General features: G+C 35.8%; 1 protein-coding gene and 1 long non-coding RNA gene across 5 annotated transcripts in view; both read right to left on the bottom strand.

Moving 5' to 3' along the window:
- scra (anillin, actin binding protein) overlaps window positions 1–24,928 on the bottom strand; it is a 64,903-nt gene that overhangs the window by 36,857 nt on the left and 3,118 nt on the right. For 3 of the 4 annotated variants that reach the window (XM_028319083.1, XM_028319084.1, XM_028319085.1), the window contains exons 6-7: window positions 24,551–24,637; window positions 11,434–12,034 (exon numbers count right to left, since the gene is read on the bottom strand). In XM_028319083.1, the coding sequence (XP_028174884.1) occupies window positions 11,434–12,034; window positions 24,551–24,637 (688 nt within the window). The remainder of the gene's footprint in view (window positions 1–11,433; window positions 12,035–24,550; window positions 24,638–24,928) is intronic. The other variant, XM_028319086.1, reaches the window with a different exon arrangement.
- LOC114363389 (uncharacterized) lies at window positions 3,763–4,202 on the bottom strand. Its single transcript, XR_003656778.1, has 2 exons — window positions 4,165–4,202; window positions 3,763–3,860 (listed from the first exon to the last, which is right to left on the bottom strand). It is a non-coding gene; the product is annotated as an uncharacterized LOC114363389 (long non-coding RNA).

The raw sequence follows: 24,928 nt of genomic DNA, 5'->3' as shown, positions 1-24,928 counted from the left end.
TGTCGGGTTCAGGGATTTCAGAAGTAAGAAATTATTTTACATAGCGCCTCTAGTCCCAAACTAAGCAAAGCTTGTAATTTAAAACAAACATGGCAATGTACCATTCTGCTTGCTTATTGTAAAGTACCGCGTAAATTAAAAGATATTTTTTAATTAAAAATATTAATCAATAATATTTTTTGTTAGATCAAATATATTTTAAAGTTAAGTTATACATAGATCGAAATGTATTTATTAGGTGATCAATATTAAATGGCAAACTTGATATAAAAATCATCAAATTGACAAAATTAAAGATCAATAACTAAAAAAGAGGATCAAATATTATTTTTGTTTACCAAATATTAAAAGAGTATGTTAAACATAAATATTATGTTACCTTTAATGAAGATCATTCATAATTTATCCGTAGATCAACTAATATAGACCCAATAATTAATATAAAGATAAAATATAATAAAAAACATCATTTATTTTTAAAAGTGCACATACAAAAAAGATCAATTAGTTTTTAGAGGATCAAATAATATTGTCCCTTTAATAAACTCCGATTTCCGAGGTTTTTTTTTTACGAAATGCTTTCAATAGAATGAGTAGGGAGTAGGTAATTGGATGACATTTTACAAAACAGGGTCACCATATCTCGTTAGTCGTCACCGTAATAACTACGCGAGTCGAATAGCGACAGTATAGCAGTTGTATGGCAAAATGATATGTCATTGCGCCGGTGAAACGCTGCTAATGATCCGTCTTGTTGCAGTTTCGTTGGAAATTACTATACGAAAGTTTTGTTGGTATAATTTGGGAAACGTTATTAGGAAACATTAGGCATATTGAAAATAGAAGAGGTTACGAAGGGAATTAGAGGAAAAGCAATCTACTGAATATGCACGTTTGCTTCTTCTATGTTACTCTAAGCTTCAACTGTTTTTACATTACTTGTACTTATCAGATAATGATATTTCAATTATGAAAAAACCAGTGTAAATGTAAACACAGACTCGGTTGTTATTGTGGTCCAGCAGTGGACGTCATTTCTCTGAAACGAACGAACTAAAGAAACACAGACTAGGTATAAGATCTACTGCACAATACAATACTAATTTTATTTTATCTTTCTTTCCTGATCAGATAGAGAGAGAGAGAGAGAGAGAGAGAGAGAGAGAGTCCAACCGAATTATATCAAATTGGCGCCAGGTTTAGACTTTTTAGAAAAAATGAATTTATTTATACACGTATAAAAAGAGCGATTCGCTTTGTGAATGATTGTTTACTGATGCGTAAAATTTTACAGCACATAATCATACACGTGAGTGCATTAAACTATATTGCACTATACTCATATGCTTTTAGAGAAGCAAACAGAAGCTAATGATAGTAGTTAAACGCCGTCCCAGGGTTAAAACAATTATAAACTGTGCCGGAAGTTTAACCATTAATGTAATATGTCCACTGTCCAGTGTTTTTAATGTAACCAAGTGTAATTTTCTATTTCGCAGCTGCTTGAAGGGATGTAAAGGGCAGGTGCTTTAAACGCCCGGTTAAGACTTATATTTTAGTCCATATGAGCCTTGGACGAATAAACCACTGGACACGAAACCTACAAGATTTCTAAGGAAACACGATCAACCACTTTTTGCGGGGGGAGAGGTTTGACAATTGTCAAATAATGACATTTAGTGCTGGGAAAAGATCGTAAATTTTTATCGATAGTTATGTAAATGAATGAATGAATGAACCTAACGAGATAAATAAATTATGGATTGATTTAATATTGAAAGTTTCTTTAATTGAAAGACTATAATTAATTATTGTACCTATCGTGTTTATTATAATGCCATTGGTAAATCATAGGTACAAATAATATTACAAATTATTCATATAGGTAGGTAACTAGGTGAAATATTTTTTGGCTGTGTTATCATTATCAAATTCGTAAAGCAATAAACAAGTAATATTCTGTTACGATCGACTGCTAACTAGCTTTTGGTCTCAACAAATGTTATAATCTGTCTCACGTCACGGACAAAAGTTTCATCAATAGCCTATTTCTATACATTTCATGAAACACAATTTGATAACATTATGACAATGTATTGCTTTGTAGCGCTTGCAGTACGGATGCACTATCTGAGAATATTTAATTCTTATCTAATGTTGTTGATATTCTTATGTTTAGGTCATTCGAGAAGACCTCCTAGTACTTATTTCAGTTTTGAAGACGTCGGTATATCCTAACTTCATTGATTCCAGAGCAATTTCGCGTTTCCGCTGTAAGCTGGATATTATCTTTGGTCGAAGATGTGTACACAGGGTACCTATCCTGTTGATGGGGGGTATTTCTTTTAGGGTTTTGTGCAGAATCGCGGAATATCCTGTCTCCTTGTTTTGCTTTCATAGATCGTTTCCTTTAAGTCTTAGAGTGGGTGCTTGTGCTTCCTCCTGAATAATGAGGTCTAAATGTCTGAGATTCAGAAAGAAGTCAAGTGGTGCCGATAGAGTGGTTCTCATACAACCCATGGCCGCTATGTTTGCTAGGCACTATGCATGTTGTCGATATGACTTGCCCAGCTCAATTTATTGTCAAGGGAGATGCTCAGATATTTCACCTGTGTTGATTTTGTTTTGAAAAGTTCAGTGGCCTAATTCACGTATCTTGACAGTCAAGATCTCTTTGATGTTCAGAAGTCATCCCATTGAAAAACAGTTGATGACAGGATGGACCAAATCAAGTTCCAACCACCCCGGTATTTCACTAAACGTGAGGGGATGACACAGATCTAAAAGGTTCCACCTCGGTATTGCATACCGAAAATAAAACCTGTTAGGGCTGATTTTTCAATCGTCGAATAACTTTTAACTGAAGAATAACCTTGTCATTTTGACATATTTCCCATACTAAAACTGTCAATGTGCCAAACTTATTCTTCAGTTAAAAGTTATCTAACGATTGAAAAATCGGCCCTTAATGAAATAAAAAATAATAATTGTAGTCATTTGGCGTATTTTTGTGATGACATTATTAACACTAGAGTACACGCGCGGACTACTATAGTAGACCAGGGTAACACTTTACGCTATAACTTTTTGAAAACTTGCGCCAAAGAGCTGGCATTCCAGGAAAGCCTCGTTTACTAAATTTGTCAGTAAGCCAGTACAGGTTGGGTCGCTAACGTCTGCGCACTTTTCTAAAATTGGCCGTCAAAACTGCGGATCTACTCAAAAGCCCGAAATCACTCGACAAAAAAACTATGAAAAACTTGCAACAAATGGATTTACCCCGTGTACCAGGCCGTAGAATGTCTTGAATACTATGACAGATAAAAAACAAATCATATTTTATCAGTCAATTGTTTTTTGTTAACATTGGTCTCAGAGTGCAATTTTGGTCCAAAAAATTTACAACTTTTTAATCTGTTTATAATGTTTGATCCCAAATAGTTATATAAATAAACTTTGATTATAAAATAACTATAAAAAACACTTTTATCATTTGCATAGTAATTCTATACATAAATTGCTTACAAACTGATTAACAGTGATTTTAAATTGGCTTACCAGAGTAGGCCGCGCGTGTATTCGTGTAAAAAAGGGGGCGCGTGTACTGCAGTGTTAATATTTAGATGCAATGAAAAGTTTAAATTGTATGTTCCATCTGTGTGGATCTCATCATCTTTTGTTTCATGTGACTAAAATAAAGCCAAAAAATCAATCAACATCAAAAATATTTTATTCAAATTTGACCAGTATTTTGATGTACAACATATTTCAAAAAAGGTGTAATTATTACTTACATTTACTGGTGTGCTTGTTTTGTATGTTCCATCTATGTCTATCTCATAATCTTTTGTTTCATGTGACTAAAATTATCAAAACAAAAAAATCTATCAAAATCTAAAATTAATTTGAATAATTTCAGTTTCAGTTTGTTTGGTATATCGATAAACTTATCGACATTTTTCAAGCCCTTTACGTCATAAAAAATGAGATGTGAATGAATGAATGAAACCTATAATCCAACCAAATTAAATATGCTACATGTTTTAAGCATTTACATGTACAATGAGTACTTTTTAAAATGACGTAATCATATTTTGTTTACATATCAAATTTTATTTATTTTACGAAAAAATAGCTACTATAATAGATTTAAAATGTACTTACGCGTGATAAGAAACATTTCTTGTGTGACAGGAATAATTTTTGCAATAAAGTACGGCGCATTTACCCATTTGTCGTGATATTTTTACTCTTCGAGAGCTGGCGTCATACTGACAAAGTGACAACCTGACAACATTTACCATGGCTAATTTAGCCATGGTAAGTGCTAGCGGGGTAAAGACGAAAACGTCACTCGTTACGCGTCCAGTGGTTTATTCGTCCAAGATATGCGCTTCATGTGTATTGTTTTGAGCACGTCTTGCAAGATGTTAATAAAATGATTATGCACACACAAGTTAATTGTAATGAGACGTAATTTGTAAGTGTACCTTTATTACCCGACTGCGCCAGAAGGAGGGTTATGTTTTTTACTTCAGTGCCTATAATTGCAGACATTGAAGTATTCGTTAAAATCGAAAAAGTTGCCATTTTACTGCTAAAAGTTTTAGCTATTATGTTGAAATTGTTAACGAAAACAAACATGTTATAAGTATATTTAAACAACCAAACTTCCCAACTATGAAGAAACTTTTTCAATTATGAAGCAGTTAAAAGCTTTTTCAAAAATGTTCAAAGCAAAGAACACCAATTTCCCAATTTTGCTCGGTTCTCCGAGTGAACAACGATTGTCTGTTCAACTTTCCCCTGTCATCAGATCGGTCCGAAGTGTGAGCCGAAGATTCGTTCCGTCGGGGCCTAGTTTGGCCCAATACTGCAGTTTAGAAAGTGCTTTATGCATTTGACAATACATAATGTGGGTTGCCAGCTCATTTTAGAAGAAATGAAGGAAAAAAATACATACAGCCGAACATAGAACCTCCTCCTTTTTTTAGTCGGTTAAAAAGGGAGACTTAACGTCAAGAATAGTGCAAATCCGCGTAACTAGCTTTGGACAGTAGCGCGTATCTGCACTACAACTAATTTTAATATCAGAATCCTGCATAGTAATCAAGAATTTATCAAGAGTTGGTCAAGAAATGCAGAATCTTATACAGATCTAAGTAATTTGTCAGATACCCGGTGTTATCCAATGCTATTTAATACCCGGATTGATTAATTATAAGTTTATTTTAGACATGCCCTTGTCATCAAGGGCTATTGGAAAGTTAACAAACTAATATTTACAATCTTAATCATCATTAACAGGTCATTTAGTCACCACAAGTCAGTTTACTAAAGGCAATCCAACAAAAATCTTTTGGTGAATTAGTAGATTCACCATTTTAGTACATTTCAGTCTTCAATAAATATAATTTCAAAGGTCTTTCAGCTTCAAGGGTTAAGCACATTTAGCATATCGGCTTCCTTGACCATAATCGGTGTTCGCCAAGACAATAGCAGCGTATTTGCATTTCCAACTGTTTCGATTACTCGCAGCATTGTGTTGTAAATGAGCTAGACTCATCTCGTAAAGCTAGAGTTATGGCTGAAACCGTAAGGCCATTTGTCATCTTTGGTATGTTGAAAATGCGCGTGCGGCTGCCTTTCGTTGGAAACTTGGAAGCGTGGTTTGCGACTTTGTGAGAACGACACAACTTCGTATTGTTATTTTGTAGCCTATAATATTACTTGGAAAAAGACTTGCTTTTCTTGTTTGTAAGCTTAATGTGTTAATTTATATTACTGCTCATTTTTGAGGCTAAAGTGATACTTAGGCTGTACCAAAGAATATCTTGTGAAGTCTGTTGAAGAAACAGTGACGATTTGAATTTACGTTTTGTCTACTTTTTACTTCTTTAACTTTTGAAGATTAGACGTCCCAATGAAGTCTTCGTCAGCACTCAGACACAATTCACATCAAAAATCGTGTTAGCAATCTATCGCGTTACTTGCAAATTTCTTTAAATCAAATCTGCACGAAGCCTTATGAGAACTGTGCCATTCACCCATAAATATTTGTTATTAACACGACCAGGTCACCCAGAACCTAGCTCAAACAATTAACTTCATACTGGTGCCGGCTTGCCCGTTATCAGTGACAACATCCTTTTAAGCGCATGTTAAGTTGGACTGTAAACATAAAAGTTTCATGACTTCGCGGTAATAACTGTTCGGCCACCAAAAAGTCGGCTGCGAGTAATTTTCAACCTATTTATGAGTCATGTAAGCAACGTGCGAATTTTAATACGGACTTAACCTCCTGCGTACATTTGTCCTACACACAGTACATAAAAAATAAAAAAATCTGTTGGCTTCATTTTACTAGAAAACACTAAACTATGTAACTTTTAATGTTACTTGGCAACACTAATCTATGGTAAAAAATGAAAACATCAACTATTATCTGTAATTTGGTCTAAAATGGCGTCCAGAGATAAATCTGTGACTTTGATTCCGCGCAAAGGTAAATAAATCTTTATTCATCTATAGAAATAATAAGCAAATATGTGTTATTTTGTGTTAAATAATATATTAGTTGTGTAAACTAAGGATTTGAAGTTCTATTTTGTTGAAGAAATAAATACTGTGGTCCTACCCTCAATTTCATTTTTTATGTCCTTTGCAAAGTACAATAGCATGTAATTAATACTAAAATTCTAGAGTTCTGATGTTCTATGTAAAGTACATATACGTAAATTTAAGTTTTTTACAGCGGTTAAAAAAAGTTATCATTGCAGATATCTTGATGACTCCAAATTGGACTTTTCTGGTGATGATTCCGATGAAAATCCTGAGTTATTCCCACCAAAATTCCAACAAATGACAAATGACCATCGTATCAGTGAATCTAGTAGCTCGGATGAGGGAGAGATAGCTTTGATCACTCCTGTGGATTCTCAAACATCTTATGCATCATCAGATTCCTCATATCTACCACCAATAAGAGGACGACTTAGTATTGCATCGCGGGAGCGGGGATGTTCGCGTGGCTTTAGTCGTGGCCGTACCGAGGTGTTGGTTCGCCATCGGTATCTACGCCAGACAGCTATGCAAAACAATGCTAACACTCAAATTAAATGACACACCAAAAACAGAAAATTAAAAAAATGATGCAACCTGCCTATTTTCCAGAACATAGTGTAAAACAATCGCGCTGCAGAAGCATTGGTTGTAATAAAAAACTACATTTCTCTGCAAAAAATGTGGGATCTACCTGTGTTTCACTTCTAATCCCAATTCTTTCACCAATTTCCATGTAGAATTCATAAATTTGAGTCTTAAAAACTAACTATTATGAAGAACTGACTGATCTCTAATGTTTCTAATGTTCAATTATAGTGATTTTGTAAGAGAAAGTAAAATTTTGAGAATTATGTTGATAAAAATTTGAATTTCGTTAATTTTGATAAAGAACAATAAAAATAAATATTATACATCTAAAATTATGTTTAAAATAACCTATTATTTGTAGTATATTCTAGATTAACCCGCAAAAAATGGCTATGTCCTTTACGAATGACATTTTGATTAAATACCGTTGTCCTTTATAAAGGACATAGTGAAAAACAAGATTTTCCAATTTAATAATTTTTTATCTATTTTTTTTTATACTATCTTACCATAATGTAGTGCACTACAAAAATTTCATAACGCAACTCCAAAAAAAGTATGTCTGGTACTCAGGAGGTTAAAGGTGGTTTGTATGTTAAAATTGCATTTGGGTCATAGCAGCCATGTTACTTGCATCTTTAGTTGGAGGTAAGATAGCTAGTTCCTCTGAGGTTGGGGATTCCGGGCGAGCTTCCACCTTCCTTATCTTCGACTTATCATCACTTTCCATCAGGTGAGATGCAGGCCAAGAGCTTCCTCGTTATGGATAAAAAAAACTCGTCGCATCTTTATGGTAGATATTACCTTCGTCTTTTAGCACTCTCTTAACAACGTTCCCCGTATTTTGGTGGATTTGTCAACCCTCTAGTTCAAAGCGAGATACTTAACGATAACACAAATATGGATAAACAAAAAAGTTGGGTTTAACTCGCAGACATGTGGCCTAAGGTAAAAAAAAAGAGAAAATCCACACAAATTAAATGGGGACATAGCTTTGCGTGTTAATTACGCAAAGTAAACGCAAATCAAGGATTACAGGTAAACGACCGAATAAGTAACGATTGAAACATATTGTGCAATTTGAACTCTCATTTTGTAATTGCTTAATTTTTCTTTTTGTTGCCAATAATACAACTTTCATCGGTTTTATTATCTTGCCGAAGGATTTTAAAATCTCTACATTTTCATCGATTAATATCATTGTTAGTATTACGAGTACGACACTAAAAAAGATATCATTGCTAACTTTTCTACTCGAAATAGGTATTAGCAATAAATAACACTAATTACCAAAGTAATTAATTATACGACAATAACTTAAATAAAACGCACTAGTGTTCTTAGAAAAACTCGTTCCAAAAGGGTCTTTAACATTAAATGAAAACAAATGAAGCATGCCATTTTAATTGGAAAAAACAATTTGATTTTAATGACCGCAAAAAGTGATTTAAAAAACATGGTTTTTAACTAACTAGAACGCTATTCGAAAAATTTTGACAAAAAACTTCACTATGATATTTCTATTAATATGAAAGTTTGTGCAAATGGATGGATGTTTGTTACTCTTTCAGGTTCAAACCAATTAACTGATTTAAATTAAATTTGATAGAGTTTAAAACCCGTAGTAAAATATTAGATATTTTTCTCAGTTTTAGAAGGTGTCTCCCTTCACACGCGATGAAAATTTTCTGACAGGCTGAAATCGACTTGAGCAAAGTCGCAGACAAAAACTAGTTGGTATAATATTCGGCTTCATTCATCTTAAATGCGATCATGTGTAAAAGAGATGAAAGCCGATACATCAAAATTTCATCGCACAGAAGAATCTTAGCTCTAATTCTAAACTATGCTCAATATAGCGGTTAAAGGCACCCAAATTGGCACTTAGATTTGGTCACGTATAAAAAGTAACACAATCCACCAATTAGCATAGCTCTATATGTAGGGTTGCCATTCGTCCGGGTTTCCCCGGATTTGTCCTAGTTTAGAGGGCGTCCGAGGAACGTCCGGGAGGTTTTTATTTATTGTCCGGGTATTAAAAAAAACCTGCTGACACATCAAGGTTCTGGGCTCCAAAATCCGGGATTTTCACGCATCTTGTCCTGGTTCCCAAATTTTAGAGATGGCAACCCTATCTACATGTGCTACGCCGTTATAACACACATTAATTATGAAGTCTGAGAATGTGTGCCGATAAAAAGCTAATATCAATAATTCAGAACCTGATTTGAGATTACATCTCCAGGTTTAGTGCTAGCGACATATTGGGAGTTTGATGCAGCAGTTTCACATCACTCAACAACTCCATCTCTATCTTCTTCTTTTCCCTAGCCCTTTTTCCCATTATTTGGGGTCGGCTCTCCTTGTTCTAAAGCACCAGGACAGTCTGGGTTGTCGAATTTTTTGTGTGGTCACGCTCTAAGTCCTTGGCCACCGTGGACTTCCAGGTAGAGAAAACTTTATACACAAAAATGTCTGAACATTTCACAATGCCAAAAGCAGCGTTTAAAAGACTTACCACTCACTCACTCACTAAAGATAGGTACTTATATTCCATTAAGATCTGACTTAAATATTGAATCTATGATTCACTCTTGCAAAAGAGTGAGTGATTCTGTCCTGTAATTATCCAAATATTTAAATTCAACCAATCTATATATATAAAAATGAAACCCGTTTCGCGTTGTCACGGCATCACGTGTGAACGGCTGAACCGATTTCGATAATTCTTTTTTTTTAATGTTTGTGGAAGTCCAAGGATGGTTCTTACGGAAAAAAATATTAAGAAAATCTCTACGCTAAGGCGGTACGAAGTTCGCCGGGTCAGCTAGTACCTAATAAATTGATAGAGATCAAGACTGAGTAGAGTTTTAAGCTTTGTTTTGGAGAAAAATCTGACAGACGGAGACTTTGTTTTATACTATGTTGTGATAAAGAAGCAAGTACTTCATTCCTCATGTATGTGAAGTAACCCTACTGTCATACGGGTCAATACTGTGTTATTGAATAAACTGGCCTCTTTGGAGCAGACATTAAGATTCATAATTTCAAACCTAGACCTCTGGACAGTCGTGACTGGTACTGGAGTCATAAATTTTGGATGACCTTTTGCAATTTTAATATACATGCTGGTTAAAAATGACAACTCTAAAGGTCAAAATCGTTTGCATTAATTTCGAAAATCAAATGCATCAATATTAAACTCTAAAATAATCATATGGCCTTAGAAGAATAGTAATATGTTGCGACAAAATCACAAGAACTGCATTATTTAGATTTTATTATTGAAAAGCTGTAGGTTCTGTATTGATATTAATCGTTAGTCTGGAAACTATTTTGGAATCATTTTTGTCTGTTGGAAGTTCAATGGAATTGTTTTATTTTCAGGTTTTTATCAGATATTGTATTTCCTGGAAAACTTTCTACTTTAAACAAGTTTTCACGTTGAAAGCGATTTTAAAGGTCAATCGAATTAATTTCCCTTCCGAATACAAGCCTGATTTCTGTACAAATCTTGGATTGGTATTTATAATATCCGTAAACAATTAAGCAACTGCCGTATCTTGTAACCCGTGCAATGGTTCCGGTCTAATGGAGATCGTTGCGATTTGCACTGGACCAAGACACTAGTGCACAGATATTTATTGTGGATTTTTCTTTCCTATACTTTGATTGGCAGGCAACACAGCACCAGATGTTATGCTGATTATGGAAAATTTACAGTGATTAAACTTGTTACTTATCGTGTTTGGGTTTCTTCATATGCTTCTAAACACCATTAATGAGTTTTTAGTTTAAACACTTTAGCCGGGATAAAAATTTGGATTCACCTAGTTCTCGCCTAACAGTGAACAACACCCATACCAAGTTGTTGATTTTGAGGAAAATTGTATGTAATGTTATTGAATATTCGACTTTATTAAGCTGGTGCAGAGGTCATGCTAAGTAGGGTAAGTAACCAGTACTTATTGACATTTACGTGTATTGTAGTTTCGGATTGATTAATACGATTCTGAATCACTGTCATTTACTGTGAAATGAGCACAACAAAACATTCAAGGGAAAACCATTGTCATTTGTGGCGAGATCTACCTATTTAATATGAACTCACGTAACCTTTAAAAATATTATTTGTAATATAATAAACTCGTCCGAATCGGTTACAGACCATAAACAGAACATAATCGCTGTGCATACAATACCCGGTGTAACCCGAAAGCATACGTTTTTAAAGTTTCACAGTTGGCACCGCACTATAAATAGAAAACAAACAAAACTTACCTTTATTGTCGCCGTGCAGGGTTTTGGCCGAGGGTGCCATGCCGAAGGGCGCCTTGGGCACTATAGCGGCGCCCTTGTTTTTTTCGAACAGCGCTTTGCGTTCGCGTAAAGACATTTCGGCGGGGTCCTTATTCCTCGGGCTGCCCGCTTCGAACATGGCAGCTCTGGACAACACTGAGCTTCTGTCAACATTCCCATTCAGCTTGGGCGCGAGTCTTTTAGCCGCGGGCGAGCCCTTCTCGGCCGCCGGTTTTTGATCAGCCGGCTCCGGCTTTGTTTGTATACAATCGCTTGCGTCATCGCTTTCTTGTTCTGCCTGTGCGGCGTTGTTCTCTTTGTCTTTATCCTCGTCGTCGCCGAGCTGGTTCTTGCTGGGCGGCGTGGGAGCCCTGTATTTCTTGAGCGATGGTTTTTTAGTCACCGTCGCGGCGACCGGCGGCGCGCTGGCTACCATTGCGGCCATGTTGGGGGCTGGAGCGGCACTGGGGGTTGTCGATGCGCGTTTCGGCTCCTGTCGGGCGGGATCGGCGTTTTCCGTCGCGGTAAAGTCGTACACCAGCCGCGATTTGCCGGCGGAGACTCGCCGGTAGCCCTCGCCCTCCTACGATTGGACAAAGGCGGCGAGTGGCGCGGGGTGAGCACGTGCGTGCATTCCGTGTACTGACACGGCGCGGGTTAGTGGGAACGGTCGAACTGGGTTAGCGGTTGGGGGGTTAACGGCGAAGTTGCATCATAGATTGCGCAAGGTTAATGACGTTGTAAGAGAAAAAAAAGATTGAATGCGCGAGCGAATGGTGCGATGGGTGATTCCGTTATCGTGCCGCGTATTGTTTACGGCGAGGCTGCGCGTGAGTCGCGCCTGACGTCGCCCAAACAACTGCGGGATCGCGCCGGCCACACGTGCGGGAAACCAGTACGTAATTATATTTTGACTCGCAAACGTGTCGTCACAGCGTTTTGCAACCAGCTGCACGCTAATTACTATCATCGGCGATTAGATGACTTGACGTTTAGGTCTCAACAAGAAGATATCGGTTGACAGGTGGCAATAACAATACAGTAGTCTGTCAAAGATTATAATGAGAATAAGCGGCGTATAATTCGGTTATTGAAAACGAAAGTTGACCAGCTTTGTTATTGTAAAAGAACAACAAAGCCAAACTAACAAAAACCGAACGACTGAAACGTTCAGGCCATTTCAAAAGTGAAAACTTAAAACAAAGAGGACATAGCTGTCATCGTTCACAATAAAAATGAGATCCTCTGCTTTGATGGTTTTACATCTTTCATAATAACTTTATGGGCATAAAAACTGCTCAAAAATAACATCTCTAATTCTAAATATAAATAAACTAGAGGATGTCAATACCACGATAGCAATGACCGCCGAATTGAGCAGTTACTGCTTGACGCAAGGTCGGGAGGCGCTAAGTGTAGTATAATTACGCATAGTTTAAAGTTTGATGCACAACGTTGAGCAATAAGACATGGCCCTTGGAAAAAACATTGTAACTGTTGTAGACCTTTCGTCAGATTAACCTGATGTTCGGTAAAGGGCTTAAAGTTAAAGAAACTTATTGTATAACCCTTTGCTTCTTTTATGATAATGCCATCACATTATAAACAGAAATGTTTGATTCGAAACTACTGGACAGATATGAAATTATGCCTAATGAACATAGGCTGTAAGAATATGGATGGATAAAGAAATTCTGTGACAGACCAAAATTAACGCGGGCGAAGCCGCTGGAAAAAGATAGTTTATATGATAAAACAAAATATTCTAAACATAAATTATGTCTTAAACATTATTTTAGGAGTAGGGTCTGTAGACGCTTATTATAAGGGCCCAAACACACCCAAATTGAATTAAGCCTATTAACCAATTGTCTACTTAAAACATTGGACCAACGAAATGGTGATAGACATACCCTTTCCACGATGTCAATGACACTAATCCTTTGACAACGGCTTATTAAAATTTGGACTTTGAGATACAAGAGGTTATTTCAAAATGTACAAATGTCTATGACAACAAATTAAACATCCTAGCACTATTTGTACAGTCACCGTCAAATAGTTCGTGACGCCCAAAGTAGCCAAAAAGTTCGCAAAACGTCCTTATTACAGTAACAAAAACGTGTTGCCAAAAAGTTAACTTTTTGCCCATTTTGGGTGTCACGCTATCTGTACCTACAAAAACAATAACTAAAATATCCTAAGACCTGAGATAAGCTCGAGCAAAAGCCCTTAGAGATCGCTAATGACGTTTATAATTAGATCGTACGACCTATCTTTAGATGTAAATAATGTCGCGTCGAGTGGCGGCGGTGGGTCTGCAAGGAACTGCATGTTATATCAAGAGCGTACGGTGTATAATATAATACTGATATGATATGATTATATATATAATCTTAGATTAATAAAACCTAGATAGATAGTCAGTGCACGAAAGGTGAGGCAGATTTTAGTAAGCCAGAATGGCTTACTCGTAAACGTCACATGAACTGTCAAAGTGAAAAATTGGTAAACACGTCCGACGACTTTTAATTAATTAAGACGGTTTGTGCTGTGAAAGGGTGTCTAAATACATCAGAAAAACTAAAGAAAGTGACCAGTGTTACATTTCATAAGTAAGTACTACGATTCGACGCGTATTTTGCTTGAATTTGGCTTTCAAAAATTAAATACGGGAATGATACCAGTAACAAGAAAATTTATTTCCCAATTGTTCGCCGTACAAATACACTTCCTTTTTTATGAAATCGAGACTTTTCAGTCGATTTATCTTATTGTAATTAGGTAGGTTCTTTGAATTCAATAAATAAGTAAGTACATGATGCGTTTTGTTTTTGTTAGTTATAAAATAATTAAAAACGTATTAAAAATTTCCCTACTTTCGGGAAAATCGCCTTCACTGTCTACACTCCCCAACAAAATTGACACTAATGACATAAGATTTTTGCCTCACTCTTGACGAAGCGTTTGTATGAAGACTATCCATCTAGGTTTTATTAATCTAAGTATATAATATAATCAGTCGGCCGTTTGGTGTAGTGGTTCGGAACGTACTACTATTCCGGAGGTAGCGGGTTCGATTCCCGCACAGTACAAACATTTGTGTGCATGAACATATTTGTTTGTATTGGACTGGGTGTTTTCTATGTATAATAAGTATGTATTTACAAAAAAAAAAGTATTTATGTATGTTTATATCCGTTGTCTAGTACCCATAGTACAAGCTTTGCTTAGTTTGGGACTAGAAGCGCAGTGTAAAATGTCTAAGGATATTTATTTATTTATTTATAACGCGTTAGATTGTAAACTAACAGTGGGTTAGGTTAGGTTAGATTGTAATTTAACTACGTCAGATTATAATCTGACGGAATTCACAATATTACGGTGACATATGTACACCGCATACAGGCTGTCAGGTTGAAGCTAGTGCCAAACCTTCCGAAGGGTTTTTCATATTAGCAGAATCAGTAAGTATTATCATTGTCGTTTGGACATAATTATTTCCTTTACAAAAGCTTGAATAATTGTGTCAGATAGGTCTCAATTGACGATTGAAGGCGCAACGTAAATGATTTAGAAAACCAAGAACACACAATAAAGATTTCTATTTGAATCTGTTGGGCAGATACTATTTAGCAGATTACTTTTTTCACGGCTCAAATAGTTAAATTACACAACATGCCAGAACCAATTAATCAGTAGCATTTTTTGTCTCACACCGTCAGTAATCCGCCGCCTGGACATACACTATTCACACAATCGGTTGTGTTACGGCCACAGTTCATCGCACCAGCAATCGGGTCGATCAATCTCATTTGACCGGATAATAATTAACTTTTAAAAAAAATAAAACCGACTTCAAATGCGTGAACACAAAAAAAACTAAAAATTAAAAATATTGCGTATAAAAAAGTTCATCCCCAATTTTCCACCCTTGGGGGTTGTTTTTTCTATTATTAAATTTAAATGGGACCACCCTTGAAGTATTACCTATACGCCGAAAAAAGATTTTTTCAAATCGGTTCATAATTGGCGGAGTTATCGCGTAACAAACATAGAAAAAAAAAACATACGGGTCGAATTGAGAACCTCCTCCTTTTTTGAAGTCGGTTGAAAACTCTGGATAGAGATACTTTTGAACCGGTAACCGGTGCGAAAAAAGTCGGTTCAACAAACTACAACCTTGTTTAATCCGAGAGTATTGTACCCAAAGCACGAACAAGTCTCGTAATCGTAGAGCTGTAGTTGTCATAACAAAGTATTGTTTGAAACAAGAGCAAATTCTTTGACTAGACGATAAAAATATATCTGTCGACAACAATAGCTTTTATTACGTTCTTTACATTTTTCAAATTATTTAGGCAAATTAATAACAAAATTTGTTTCTTATATGACATCAAACAATCTGTTCTACGATTGCTATACGATTACGAGAGTTCGTGCTTGGGATACTGATGTTGCTTCTTAAGGTAAGTACATAAAGGTGCTTTCAAACATGGTTGGTTTATGTCGTCGTGATGCTGCACGACAATGACGCAACAAAAAATGGCGACACGAGAGGCGGAGGAGGCGAATCCATGACGATGATAAAACGTGATATAATGGCTTCTCCACTGTTTACTTGTAGAACCAATTTTCGACGGATGCTTGACCCATTTTTCAACGTAATCACTATCGACTTATAGTTGTTTTGGTCATCTAGCTCGATCAATCGACGCAATATTATGCGCTTTATGTATAGGCCTGATAAGTAATTCTTATTTCATCTTTCGTTTCAGCTAAATGACATCCACTGCTGGACAAAGGCCTCCCCAAGGACTGTCTATAGGACCGGTCGTGGTCCTGCGCTGCCCGCATCCAGGTACTTCACCAGATCGTCGGTTCACCTAGTGGGGGGCCTGCCCACACCACATTTTCCAGCCCGTGCTCACCACTCAAGAACTTTTCTGCTCCATCGGCTATCAGCTTTATTTGATCACAAAAAAATAATTCAAAACTGAATTTAACGGAATGTACACGTCAAAAAATACAACTTGAATTTAGTTATTTGTATTGTCAGCGTAAAAAATCTTTGAACAGCACATTTTCTGAAAAAAACTGGAAAAAGCACTAACTAAAACTTTTTATCTAGAAACAACATTGACATAAAACCAGTCGATGTTATTGTAGGCCACTGAAATCGGACACTTTAAAAACAATGGCCGTGGGCATATCGAGTTTCCGCGCACAGATGCATGGAACAGAATACAGAATTTTGGTGACTGGACAATATTATGATCATGACTTTTTACTTGACAAATTAGTTTGCCGTAAGTGCCACACATTTTGACAGACTTCAGCAATGCCTCAACCGCCAAGAAATTAAAGAAACATGTAAGCTAACCTTGAGTCCTAAGATTTAAGTATAGAGTTACTACTATGGTATTCAGGTAGTTTCTTCTTTTGATTTTTATTTCTGTCCGCTTAAAACGATGGCGGCTCAACAAAATACTTAATTTGCACATCAAACGACTTGCGCCGGAGATAAGTGTACACAAAACGCTTAGATCTCTATCGGTACATACATTTCGCGGTAAGTACCAGCAGGTCTACTCTGAAACGCTGTTTACGTAGTTTCGGGTCTATCTGTCACTGTCGCTCATGCTGGGATCTCGCTTTGCGTGAGAGGGATGGCAATTCGAAACTTTGGATATCGTTTTTCGGAGTATTAACCCGCAGCAGTTCAGCCTGCCGCGAAATGAGGAATTTCCCGAATCGATGTTCGCCTTATGCCTTTCATTTAAGGTTCAAAATAGACTGAGGAGCCAGGAGTATAGGTACACACAAATGACATTTTAAGCGCAGTGTCCACGCGAGATACGGTTTTAGATTGCACCCGGAACAGGCAGGTAGACGACACAGTTGAGTCGTCGAAATAGATGATGTCCATGCTATTGCATCATGGTTTGCTCAAGTTAGGGTTATCATAGAAATAATTTTGTTTGACACAGATATTATTTATAACAGCACGGGACAAAGAAATGGTACGTAACAAATACTGTTATTTATTATTTCCGAGTCATTAAATTGGTAAATACTGATAATCTATTTTGGTCAACGCGTGAATAAATAAGCAGATAAGTATAACAATCTTTGCTAAGGAGTTCTTAAAATATCTTTCGTCTTTTAACTAAGTTAACATTCGTGACAGATATTAACGTCGCTAGGTTGTGTAGACTCTAGGGACTAAAATCATAAGACAAACAACAGGCTTCTTAGATATCTTGAATTGAAAGTTTAATAAATCACATTTCGAGAAACCAAAAATATTAAACATCATTTCAACATCAGTTAAAAGCTTCCTACAGGTGCCATCCCTAAAACTTGGCAGCTAAACTTTTGAACATGATTTGTAAATTAATCAACAACTAATAAACTCTTTTAACACTAATAACATAATTTTGTGTCGCTGAGATGCATTTAAATAGACCACGTTTCACATTAACGTTATAATGTCATCAATGGTTTCATTTTTAGAAAACTTTTGATGTTAATTCCATCCTTAAAACGACGCTACATCAAGCTAAAAGCTATAAGTGACATTTTATAAAGTTGTAATAAGCGCACTTTTGAAACAAAAATGAAAAGTTCAATAATGTTGACTGAAAAATAAAATTAGTATATGAAAACTCTAGGAAAAAGGCACATCACAAAAGTCAACAAGATTTTATCCTTGAGTGTGTATTTACGGTAGCATTTAATTTTATCGCCTAATGTGGTAACTTCGGTAGCGCTTAGTAAACAAACCTATCACTTTAGTAAGTGCTACTGGTAGCGCCACTTTTTTCTGAGAGAAAAGGGGCGTGTGAAGTGACTTGTGAGTCCATTATTTTGTTTTAGATAGGGAGAAGTACTTCAAAAGTTATCCCAGTGCTCTTAAAATTCATAAATTCATTTTATTTTTGCAAATCACTTGGACGTGCAGTATTAACCTGCTTCAGGAAAATAAATGGACCAGTGCTGAGAAGAAGCAGCGCAAGAAACTCGTCACTATTGTCACAAATAATAATTTTAGTATTTGGATTGTTGACAGATAAAAAAAAGCTCTTGATTGGCCTGAAATTATTGTCCTCTGGGTTTTTTTATAGTCTTCAAAATCTTCATTTAGTTTATTTTATTCATGACAACAGACACGGTTTTCAGAAACCACGCTGATGATTTTCATACCTTTTGAATGACAATCATAACAACATAATAAAATCATACAATTTAACGGGTCGCGCGCCTGCGACAATAAAATCTTCATACAATGACTTCGTAATAACAGTTGATACACCTACATCTATTTGTGAGCACACCATAATGTTGGGTTATTTTTATAGTTCGAAATATCTGGGAGATAAGATAACCATACGCGTTATGGAGAACTGCCACTACAATGGACAAAGCCAGATTTTTTAAAATGATTTAAAGCACATAAGTACGATAAGGCAATTGCTTTAAAGACTTTTTTATACTCCGATTGATGAAACTATGTAAATGTTTTAATTAAAGTATCTACAAAGTATAAACGACGAAACATCAAGGTAAACACTGGCATATAAAGCATTTGTAATAGGTTATTTTGCAACAAAACAATCTAAAAAAATCACCCTACATTACTTGAGACTAAAAACTTGCTAAAGCTTTTACGCCGTTTATTTTATAACCAGAAATAAGCGTTGATTTTATATGCTTTTTAAAACGCATTGTGCTACTACAATAAATGTCCGAATAATGGAGTCACACAAAGGGTTTTTGGCAAACCAAAACAAAGGCCCACTCGAGTGCATGCGACGAAGTTATTATGAGATGAAATGCAGGAATAGGGTTGTCCCTTCAAATCAAATCAAATCAAATCAAATAAATTTATTTGCTTAAAACATGGTGATATACATATATGTGGATAGATAATAATAATAACTGTGCTCATGTTTTACCTTACTATAAATGGCATGCAAATATTTACAATTTAATAATAATGTTAATGATGAAGATTAATTATTAATGTCAAAAAAAATACAATTTCCAATTAAAATAATATGATGTCAAAAATAATTAGTCAAAATTTCTTATTACAATGTCTCATATTAAGAAAGTCCTTTACCCTATAAAAATTCATGTCACTTAGCCATATTATAAGCGACCTTTTGAATCTTGCATTTGGTAGGTTTTTGATATGGTTCGGGATACAATTGTATATCTTAACACACATGGCATCACACTGATCAAGATAATGTTTAAGTTTAGGTAAGCTATCATATACTAGATGACTAGGATCTCTAACATTGAAGTTTACAACATCTTTTCGCTTTTTGAATAAATTAATATTATTTCTCACAAACAAAGCTACCTCAAGGATGTACAGACAAGGTAGGGGCAATATTTGTAGCTTTCTAAAGACAGGCTCACAGGATTGACGAGGGGACATACCACAAATTGCCCTTACGCATTTTTTTTGCGCTTTAAATAATAAATTCATGTCAGTAGAATTTCCCCAAACCAAAAGTCCATACCTCAGAATTGAGCCGACATATCCATGATATGCTGCAAGACAAGCATTCAAGGTAGATGTGTAGCGCAGTCTTCTCAGAACAAATACATAACGGTTTAATTTATCCCGTAATGCTCCTATTTGTTGCTTCCAGCCACAGTTATCATCTATGATAACGCCCAAAAATTTAGTACTATCTGCTTCTTGAATGTCTATATCATTATAATGTATATTAAGTTTTTGTTTAGTCTGTCTATTTGTCCCAAATTGTATAAAATTAGTTTTGTTTAAATTTACTGTTAAATTGTTATCATTTAGCCATGTTATTATTTTGTCAATTGTACCATTTATGTCAGTTTCATGTTCCTCAGACTTTTTTGTGGACGGGATTACTACCGAAACATCATCTGCAAAAAGTGTACATCTATGATTTGTTACATCAGGAAGGTCGTTTATGTAAAGTATAAAAAGTAGAGGTCCCAAAACACTACCTTGCGGAACACCGCATGCATTCTCTAAAAACTGTGATCTATTATTTATTACAATGTTATTTTTATCTAAGCTAGTGATTTCAACTGCCTGCTTTCTATTGGTATCCTTATGGTTGCCAAAGCCCTACACAAAATAATACAAATATTTACACCTTTTCAAACTTTTCTAGATTATTCTGTTTCTATTCTAGCCTATGTTTGGAAGTCAAATTAAATCCTACAAAGATATGATAATACAGCCTTTGAAATATAGCGAATTTAACGAAACCCCTGAATGTAGGTACTATTCTAGAAGAACTTAGCTTTTTCTAGTTGAAAGAAATAACTTTCAGAAAAACCCTGACCTTTCAAAGGGAGCACTACGCTACTACTGAAAGTACATTGACAAGAATCGACCTCAACAAATGCGAAGGATTGTGACCGCACCGATTTATCGATCTAATAAGAGGGGAAATTTTATATTGTTAAGAGCATAAGTTCAAAAAGCAAAAGTAGTTGACATTGACAGTCAACCCTAGTGACAAATGCGCAGGACTGCGCCCGCGCCGTTTTACGACGACCTTGAGCCGGAGTTTCGGGGCGCGGCCCTTTGAGTCGGCCCGACCACCCAGCCTCGAAGCCCTTAACTTGGCCATAAACCTCGGAATACCCGTAAAAACACCATGAGACGTTTATGGGACGTAAAGACAATGGCCAAGTACGTGTTACGTCACACACGAAATACAATAAATTAAGGATTGACACGTTTTGTGTGATACAAAATAGTGACCACTTTTAGTATCAGATTTCATTGAAGACTTGAAGACGCATGGTCGTTAAGTCGTTATCCTAGAGAAGACCTTCAACTTTAAAGACTTTTAAGAGCGATGAATAAAATAGTATTTAGTTTTAAGATCATTCATGCATCAGTAAATAAGTTCATCTGACTTAATTTCATCAACTGTAACAACTGCAAAAATAGAGAAACACGGGTCTTAACGCGGTTTCTCTATTTTAATGAGGGTTTTCGCGAATGAAAGATCCACTAGATGGCGGGACGTGGATGTGGGGTCTGACTGCTGCGTGATTGGTGGATTTTGACATATCTGTCAATGTCATGTCAAAAATAACCAATCAAGCAGCATTTGGACCTCGCGTCTACGTATTGCCATCTGGCGGATTTTTCATTCGCGAAAACCCACATTGAAATGGAACGCGAAAATGTTTTAAACAACTGAAATGTCAACACTTAATAATTCTTACGATATTAATTAAAAGAAAGCAAAAATGATTAGCTCATTAGCTGGTATTAATTAGTATTAATTGAAAATCATTAAGCAATTTAAGCTGTAAAAAAGTAATTGTGTTGTTCAGTCTGACACAATGTGTGGCTGTTTTCGTATGTGTCAAATGCAACGGTATCGTTTGCATGGTTGCAAAATACGCGACTGCATACGCTGCATAATTAAATAATTAGTAAGTGCACTGGAACTTTGGCAGGAAAGGACACCGGCCAAAATGTTTGGCGTACGTGTTTTTAGCTGACTACGAACAAAAATGTCGTAAGCGACAATTAAAAATTACATGACTTGTATTAGTATCAGGTCATCTATTCTCTACTGCAGGAGCACGACCTTCTTTCTACAGATTATTTGGCTTGCACTTGGAGAGGCCTGGCATATAGAGTAACCGTTTTGTATGAAGATTTTGTTCTATTTGTAATTTAAAGCCTCATATAGATATAATATTTTCTAAAATCCGGTTCTATTTCGTTCGTTCGTTCGTTTCAGCCGAAAGACGTCCATTGCTGGACAATTTATTTAGTAAGTATATTTATTTAGTTCTATTTACTTAGTATCAATTTTATTATTTCTTTCGACACATTGCTAGGCGTTTACGCCCTTTTACTACTAACAAACCAAATCCTCATCTTGATAAGACAACAGATGTGGTGGCCAAGTCATGGCTGCTTAACATTCGGCATTGACGCACACTTTATTGCTGAGGAAAAACCGCAGCGCAAAAATACTCGAAAACAAGTTTGAAAGTGTTCAAACATTGGTAAGGATAAAGGATATTGGGGACGAGTTCTTTTGGAAAGCAAACCGGTTGGTTAGTATTTGTCGGAGATACGTATTGGATCCGCGTTCGTTCAAAAAATTTTGGGCTGGTATTCTGTGACGACACTCTAAACTGAATTCATAGCGTATGAGTGGTTGAATTTAAAAGTTTAAACTCTAGACCAATCACAACTGAAATTTATTTAAGCGTTGTTTTTAAACAGAGAGCAAGCTAAAAGATGACGTTCATAAAAATGGTACACTTTCTGAAGGCATTCAGTTCAGAAGAATAGAGCCGAGAAAAAACAATAATAGTGGCGCCTCCACTTCTGTGGCCAGCATAATTTGAAGAGAAAAAAAAATGGTACAAAACGAGTAACCGTAAGTTAATACAATAATATTGAGACATCTACAAATCCAGAAATTCACAACATTACCCGAGTAAATAAAGTTAATTATTTTGTAAAATAAATGTATGTTGTAAAAAATAGGCGTGTTTAAGTTTCACTGACGGCACAGACAGAAATTATAGTAGGTACGCTTGCGATTACGGAAATGCGACATTTACAATCATCGCACGTGATTACTAATTTAGTTTTTGAACGAGAATTAGCAACGGTATTCAAATCGGAGATGGTCGAAGAGTAGATCGCCCGTTTAGTATGCGGCGCGCGCGCAGGCAAATCGACGACGCGCGCCGTGCGGGTAAACAAAGATTAGGCGCAGAGAAACACGTGGAGTTGACAGTTTTATGATGTATTTTGGGTTGCCTGGAAGAGATCGCATCATAACGATAAGATTTATGTTACTCTGTTATGTGGTTTACAATATAGGTAAGAAATATTTTAAAGATTTTAGGTCCTTCGTTTTCACATTTCCTCTACTCTTACAGAAGAGTAATATTTTTAGTATCCAGACAAAATCAAAAGATACATGAACTTTTTGCGTGAGCATTTTTCTACTCTCATTTTTTTTATTAACTCTTTTCTCCTTACTTTCCTTCTCTCTTTATTGTACAAACAAAAGTAATTTCTTTTATTATCAAGAACTTCATCTTAAGCAATTCTAATATCTCTAATAGGATCCATCTTGATGTGCCATTGGTTATTCACGCAGACTAAAACTTTTAGCGGTCAGCTCCACACCATGTTACAAGTGTATGCGTACGCGCAGCAAATTTGACAACTCAGGGCTACGCGTTTACGACTTATAGCAACATGGTAATGGTGACATACGATTAACATGTCGTATGAATATGAAACGGATTACGACTAATATGTCGCAGTAAAATGACGTGGATATTAGCATCAAAACACTTAAAAACATTATCAAAAAGACCAATCCAATTAATTAATAAAACCTATATTCAGATGAATGATCTTTAAACGGTGTATAATATTGACTGTTATTTCTATTTAAAAAATCCCTTTTTTTATAACAAAAAACTATCTTTTTCCGGGTGGTGGAGATCGCTTTCTGGCGATAAAATCGTCGTGCAAATTTTCCGTTTTGCGTTGTGTGCAATATCTTTCGCACTTCTTGGAATAAAGACCACGCAATATGCCTTTGTTACATATTTAATTCTTAAAAATCATGATTCCGTCCTAAATGATGCAACTTCGCCGAATTACGTATACCATGCCTTATAATAAAGCAAAATTTTGATAGCACCCACACCTTTGAACCAATCATAGGAAAACGAGTTAGGCCAACTTAAAATAAAAGGGGGGCCACAAAAAGAGAAGGATATAACTTAAAAATTTAAAAGAGGGGTAACAAAAATTAAGGATATAAGATAAAATTTGTCATAGTAACAATGACAAATAAAAAAATAATATTGACGGATACTCACCCACAATTTTAAAGGCATTATATTTATATTTTTTCTTGTATTAATTCTTTCAACTTAATCATTTGCCTTATTTTTTAAATTTCCTGGCCCTCGCCTTCGTTTTTATAATGGTTTCGTCATATTCTGACTTAGTTTCTCCCTTCACTTAGCTAAATAAATAATCAAAATAACCAGATTATAAGAAACTTACAGGCTAGGTACTTACCAGCTCAGCAATGATTTGTCTTTGGAGCCGCTGGCACTCGTTGACTGATGGCTTTGATGACTGCCGCGTGTTAGATGCTTTTGAGGGCTGTAACAAAAAATATTCTAAGTTTTATAAATGCTAAAGTAACCGACAGGGTTACTATAATTACGTTTTCATGGACAAATTTTGGATAGATTTAGAAATGAGACAATGGGACATGACATAAGCTTCCTTTTCTCCAATAAATAAATATTCTTCTTGTCGTGTCGACAACAAACCTACACAGCGTCAGCCCAAAACTCCGCCTAATAATAAATATTGTTAATGGAATATAGGTGTATGCAGAGAGAGTGAAGTGAAGAAACTAGTTTATTCTAAATTACAATGCAAAAGGAG

The sequence above is a fragment of the Ostrinia furnacalis genome, unplaced genomic scaffold, assembly GCF_004193835.3.
Source record: "Ostrinia furnacalis isolate ACB-3 unplaced genomic scaffold, ASM419383v2 OfSCF7086, whole genome shotgun sequence".
NCBI classification, from domain to species: Eukaryota; Metazoa; Arthropoda; class Insecta; order Lepidoptera; family Crambidae; genus Ostrinia; species Ostrinia furnacalis.
Note: the sequence above shows the minus strand (reverse complement) of the source record. Positions and strands in the feature narration are given on the sequence as shown.